The sequence below is a fragment of the Labeo rohita genome, chromosome 14 (assembly GCF_022985175.1).
Source record: "Labeo rohita strain BAU-BD-2019 chromosome 14, IGBB_LRoh.1.0, whole genome shotgun sequence".
In the NCBI taxonomy this organism is placed as follows: Eukaryota; Metazoa; Chordata; class Actinopteri; order Cypriniformes; family Cyprinidae; genus Labeo; species Labeo rohita.
Window position 1 is genome coordinate 26,074,637 of NC_066882.1, and position 6,173 is coordinate 26,080,809.

Below are 6,173 nucleotides of genomic sequence, written 5' to 3' on the forward strand. Positions count from 1 at the left end.
AGAATATTTAATGCAATAAAAGTAACTGCATGACATGAATTAATCAGATCTTGCTCAAATCTATAATTTTTTGCTATTACTGCAACAGACTTTAATACATTAATCAATTATTAATTATTTATTTACTTGAATTTTAAATTTATTTTACACACTGAAACAGTGAAGATTCAAAAAAAAAAAATTCAAAAGTATTAATCATCACTCAAATAAAAACTGTTGTATAGACTGCACATATGGCAATATTATTAACTTTTAAATAATATAATTAGTTTTACTCCAATTCATTGCTGAGATATAAACATTTAAAAGGTGGCTGTAACTGTAAAATGACAGATTTATCACATTTATTGTAAATAATGAAAAGAACAGGTTAAGGTAATTATATAATTAATATGTAAGAGTGCATATATTTGCACCATTTCGGTCAATAATTTCTGTCCTCCAATACTGTTTTAGCCAAAACCATTTCAGTTTGTGGCCGAAAATGTTCGATTACTGAAATGTGACCATGGACTACAAAACCAGTTATAAGTGTCAGTTTTCTTTTAATTGAGATATATTCATCATTTGAGAGCCGAATGAATAAGCTTTCCATAATTGTATGGTCAATATTTGGCTGAGATACAACCATTTTAAAATCTGAAATCTGAGGGTGCAAAAAAAAAAAAAAAAAAAAAAAAAGAGAACATCACCTTTAAATGTGTCCAAATGAAGTTCTTAGCAATGCATACTCAAAAATTACGTTTTTTCCAAAATCTATAATTTTGACCCATACAATGTATTTTTGGCTATTGCTACAAATAAACCTGTGCTACTTAAGACAGGGTCACAACACAAATATCAGAAATATGCAACTGGCGAGATTTCATACATGATCTACAACAGAACAGATAATTGGTTAATGTGAATTTCCCTTCTACAGGTGCATCTCAAAAAATTAGAGAAATTAGAGAAAATCATGAAAAAAAAATGTTTAATGTAACTTATTTTAAAAACAGAAACTTTCATATATTCTAGATTCATTACATGTAAAGTAAAGCATTTCAAAAGTTATTTTGATTTAATTTTGATGATTAGAGCTTACAGCTCATGAAAGCCAAAAATCCAGTACCTCAAAATATCCCTACAGTATAAATTCCGGGTATCTCTTGTTCTTTGAAAGAACACTAATGGGAAAGACTGCTGACTTGGCAATGGTCAAGAAGACAATCACTGACACCCTCCACAAAGAGAGTAAGTTACAGAAGGTCATTACTGAATGGGGTGGCTTACAGAGCTTAAAGGTTTACAGAGTGCTATCTCAAAGCATTTTAAACACAAAGTTGACTTGCAGGAAGGAAGAAATTGGGTAGGAAGGCAAGGGTGCACCAGCAACAGGGATGGCCGCAAGCTTGAGAAAACGACCAAGTAAAGCTGATTCAAACACTTGGGAGAGCGTCACAAGGATTAGGAATCTATGGGATATTTTCAAGAGAAAGATGAGAAAACAGTCGATCCAACAATATACAAATGATCTGAAGGCTCAGTAGTGCCTCAGCAGTGCCACAGGCTGATCATTTCCACGCCACACCTCACTGATGCTGTATTTTGTGCTAGGAGCAAGTCATGTGCTGTAATATGTGCTGCTGACCAAGTATCGAGTGCATAAATGGACATACTTAAAAAAAAAAAAAAAAAAAAACTTTAACTTTTCCTTTTCGCAAATCCATTTTTTGATTGATCTTAGGAAACATTCTAATATTTTGAGATACTGGGTTTTTGACTTTCATGAGCTATAAGCTCTTTCATCAAAATTAAAACAAACAAATTTTAGAAATATTTTACTTTACATGTAATGAATCTAGAATATATGAAAGTTTCAGTTTTTAAAATAAGTTACAATTTAAATTAACTTGATAATATTCACATTTTTTGAGATGCACACGTATTTGCCATAGGAGACATCAGACATTAAGGCGAAATAAGCTCTATTTTAAATAGACAAACTTAAGCACAAAGTGATTGTGCAGAACAATATCAGGATATACATTTAGAAAACAAATAGTGTCTATTTGGAAGGTCATGATGACTTATGATCAAAGCACAATAGTGCCTTTTGTTTGGTTGTGGAGTTAAAGACAGACACACACACCTTTGTTGTAGAGTTTGAGTCTCTGCTGCACTGAAGTAATGGCTCCCAGCACCGACAGCCGGTTCACTCGACTCTTGATGTTTGATGCCGTACCGAACTCATCCGCTAACATCTTGGCCACTCTGGAGATCTGATCTTTAGGAGGAATGATGAGCGAGATCATGCTGGTCCCATTACTGACAGAGAGAGAAAGAAACGCCAAATGTTATTCATTTACATTTATGCATTTGGCAGAAACCCATGAACATGACCATTCCTAGCGCCATTATCTACTGATAGAGACATACATCACTGCAAAAGTACCAACCCAGTGTTTACAAAGTGAACGTGCAAAGATCATCAAACGCCCTTTACAACAAAAGTTAAAACAGCGATGTAGGACAATTCTGAAGTTAGAGAAGAAAATGAGATGGGAGTTTTTCGACCTACCCTAACTGTCTTTAACCGGAAAAAACAAAGTTCACGCAGAGCTAGACAAGACAAACACTTGACGTTTAAAAGTATATAAATTGTATTGTTTGTTTTTTTTTTTTTTTTTGTTAGAAAATAGGCAATCGTTTCACTAGATAAGACCCTTCTTTCTTGGCTGAGATGGTTTAGAGCCCTTTGAAGCTGCATTTAAACTACAGTTTGGAAGTTCAAACTCACGGGCACCATAGAAGTCCATTATATGAAGAAAAAAAAATATGATGAAATATTTTCCTCAAAAAACAATTTCTTACGACTGAAGAAAGAAAGACATGAACATCTTGGATGATGGGGGGTGTGTAAATTATCTATAAATTTTTGTTTTGGAAGTGAACTTCTCCTTTAAGGCAGCATCCTACTACATAGTCACCAATACTTTAATATGCATAAAAGCACAGAAATATTGCTTTTTAATTAATACTATTCTATATTAAGCACTTGATAACTGTAAAAAAAAAAAAATATATATATATATATATATACACACACACTATAGAAACAAGTTTGGTAACACTTTACAATAAGGTTCCATTAGTTAATGAACAAACAATCAACAATACATTTATCCCAGTAGTTATTAATTTTTGGTAATGTTAGTTAATAAATATACAGTCATTCATTGTTAGTTCATGTTAGTTCACAGTGCATTAACTAATGTCAACAAACACAACTTGTGATTTTAAAAATGCATTAGTAAATGTTGAAATTAACATTAGATTAATAAAGTTCATGTTAACTAAAGTAGTTAACTAATGTTAACTAATGAACCTTATTGTAAAGCGTTACCACCATTTTCACTGGTATTAAATTTCACAAATAATACCAAGGAATTGACAAGTATCATAAACATACAATATTTAAGTGATGAAAAGTCAACATTAAATTTTATTTCTGTAATGTGACACTTGCCAGGGTGAAACTATTTTCAATGAGATAAAATAACATGAACCGACCAGATCTTTTGCAAATCTTTCATTATTTGCCATTACTTGAGTTTTTAATTACTAAGTTTCTAACAAACTGGGGGAGAAATGGTGTAGAAGCTATTTTAATTACCAACAAATAATTGGGTCAAAGATGAAACGTCCCATTTTTGTGTCCGCACCAAATGAAATTTACAAAACTGATTTTATATATACAAAGAAAGCATATTAAATGCAAGTAAAGTGTCTACTTTAAACTTTCAAATAACTTTTGTGAAAATAAAATGTCAAAATATGGGTGAAAATGATGTTCCAGTGTCATTAAAACCCAGTGTTTTGAGGGATAGTGGCAAAGACTGGTAACAACTAATTAGTACTTTAGGGGTGCACCTTGATACTTAAAAAGAGACTTTTAACATCTAATGATTCTTGTCCCAAATATAAAAGATTTTATGTTATATGATCTATTGTTAAACTGTCACTGCATGACATTTTTGTGATTGTTTTCTGCAAATCATGGTAAAGACGTATAATAGCCATTACTATGAGCTCAGAAAAAAAAAAATAAACAGGACACACTTTTAGTGTTTTGATGCTAGAAAACTGTTTTTTGTCCTTGACCTAATTACAAATCAGCAAGTAACCCATTAAATGAAGGGTGAAACTATTAAATAGAAATAGAATGGTATTTTCTTGTAAAACATACTCCAATAATATTCGTTTTATTTACAAATTGGGTAGCTCACTAGTTATTAGAACAAAGTCTGACAGTCGCAGAGAGGTCAAATGCTTCAGTGTTGTCAGCTGACAAAAGTGGCATTTCTCAAGTTCTCTTACACAAACCACTGAGATTGACTTCAAACACTGGGTTTACACCAACCACACTGAGCTGTGAGGAGTTATCAGGGTCACGCTGGTGCCAAAACACAGCGACAGACCAACACTCTCTGGTTTATTTACACACACACACGTGGCATGAAGGTCAGCGGCACGCAAGCGTGAAAACAAAGAGTTTCATTTTCTGATGTGGGTTTCAACTCGACTTTATGTGCACGTGAGCATTAATTACTCTTCTATGTACATACAGAGAAGTTACCCTTGAATAAAGGTCTGTACTGTTGTTGTGACACTCAACATAGCTACCTGTCAGAATGACAGCATGAGTGTCATGCCAATGACTCTTCTTCAAATAGACCCATGTACGCTTGCCTTACCCTTGATAGTGCTCACGAATCCACAATCTTCATCCAGCAAAGCATTTCCTTTCCAAAACCCACAACAAATAACTCCCAAAAAGTAGGTTGCAGGCTCAAATCCAACAAAAGCTGATCATGAACAATCACAACTGTTTCCTTGAGCAAGACTCTTATCTGAACCGGTAATAAATCCACCGATTAATGAGTAATTATAGTCATTATAAGGAACAAAACACACCTGTTTGAAACTCGCTGTGATTCAAAACTCAAGCACACACACAGAAGGTCTGAAGTGAAGTATGTGACACCATCATGAAAGCTGCCCGGCCCTGGAGTAACTTATCATTAGTGCCGTTTACCAAGCCAGGAATCACCATTACTATTGCTCATACTTAAACGTTAGGGATTGGGAAGAAAACCACATTAAATTGAACTGTGTGTGTATGTGTGTGCACCATCCTTCAGCCCTTCTGCTCCAGATATGACTTCCATGATGTCATTTTTATAAACACATGAATCTTTTTTGGGTTCCCAGTCCATAAGTCAACCACTAATCTAACTAACACAATATTAAAACACTTTTATTTAGTTTATCTTTCATTTACCGTCAATCACACACTTCTACACAAACTCTCTCACCCTCTCGCCGCTTGCAGACTCTTGATGAGTTTCTTGATCTTCCAGATCTCCACATTTCTGTCCGCCCCGTTCGGATCATCTGCCATCTTCAGTCCTACAACAGCGGGAAAAAACTACCGTTAAAACCAAGACCGACCTGACCTGTGTGCGCGTGCGTATGTGTGTGTGTCCGGCCCGGACGAGTGCGTGCACACTATCGCCCGGTGATCGGTGATTTGACGCCCCTCTTCGCTCCCCAAGGCCGCACTAACAAGAAAGTACCACAAAGTACCATGGTATTACCCTATTTTCTGACACGTACCCCGAAGATGTTATTGTACCATATAAATAGTACGGTACATGTCGAAGTACACTAACAATATACTCCAGATCCTCTTTAAAACCACTTATAAACCTGCACGTAGCACATTTATACATTATAAATACCTGAGACTCTCTCTCCGGTCCGCCGGTTTTGGTCTGTCGGTCTCTTCTACCCGCGTCACGCCGCCGCCGGTTCCTGCGGATACACGTGGAAGGAGGAGCTTCAGCGATTCACTTCCTAGTTACCTGCATAGAAACCATTGGGCGCCACGTGAGTCTAGCGGCGTTCTGTGAGACGTACAGCGGTTGTTCCTGCAGGGGGCGCTCGGTGGTCCAGAAACACGTTTTTTTAAACGCTTTATTATCTCAATGGCACAATAATAAGAAGAGAAAGAAAAGAGAAAAAGAAAATGACATAAAATTAAATGCTTTCAGAGCATTACATGTTCTCAGTGCTTTTTTTTTGTTCCAAGAGATTTACATATAAAGTCATTAGTAAAATGGGAAAATTTG

At 35.3% G+C, this 6,173-nt stretch overlaps 1 protein-coding gene across 1 annotated transcript in view; it reads right to left on the bottom strand.

Annotated features, from left to right (window-relative positions):
- etf1a (eukaryotic translation termination factor 1a) overlaps positions 1 to 5,927 on the bottom strand; it is a 13,890-nt gene extending 7,963 nt beyond the window's left edge. The window contains exons 1-3 of the mRNA XM_051127022.1: positions 5,784 to 5,927; positions 5,358 to 5,451; positions 2,132 to 2,307 (exon numbers count right to left, since the gene is read on the bottom strand). Of these exons, the coding sequence (XP_050982979.1) occupies positions 2,132 to 2,307; positions 5,358 to 5,443 (262 nt within the window). The 5' untranslated portion in view covers positions 5,444 to 5,451; positions 5,784 to 5,927. The remainder of the gene's footprint in view (positions 1 to 2,131; positions 2,308 to 5,357; positions 5,452 to 5,783) is intronic.
- Between the last annotated feature and the right edge of the window lie 246 nt (positions 5,928 to 6,173).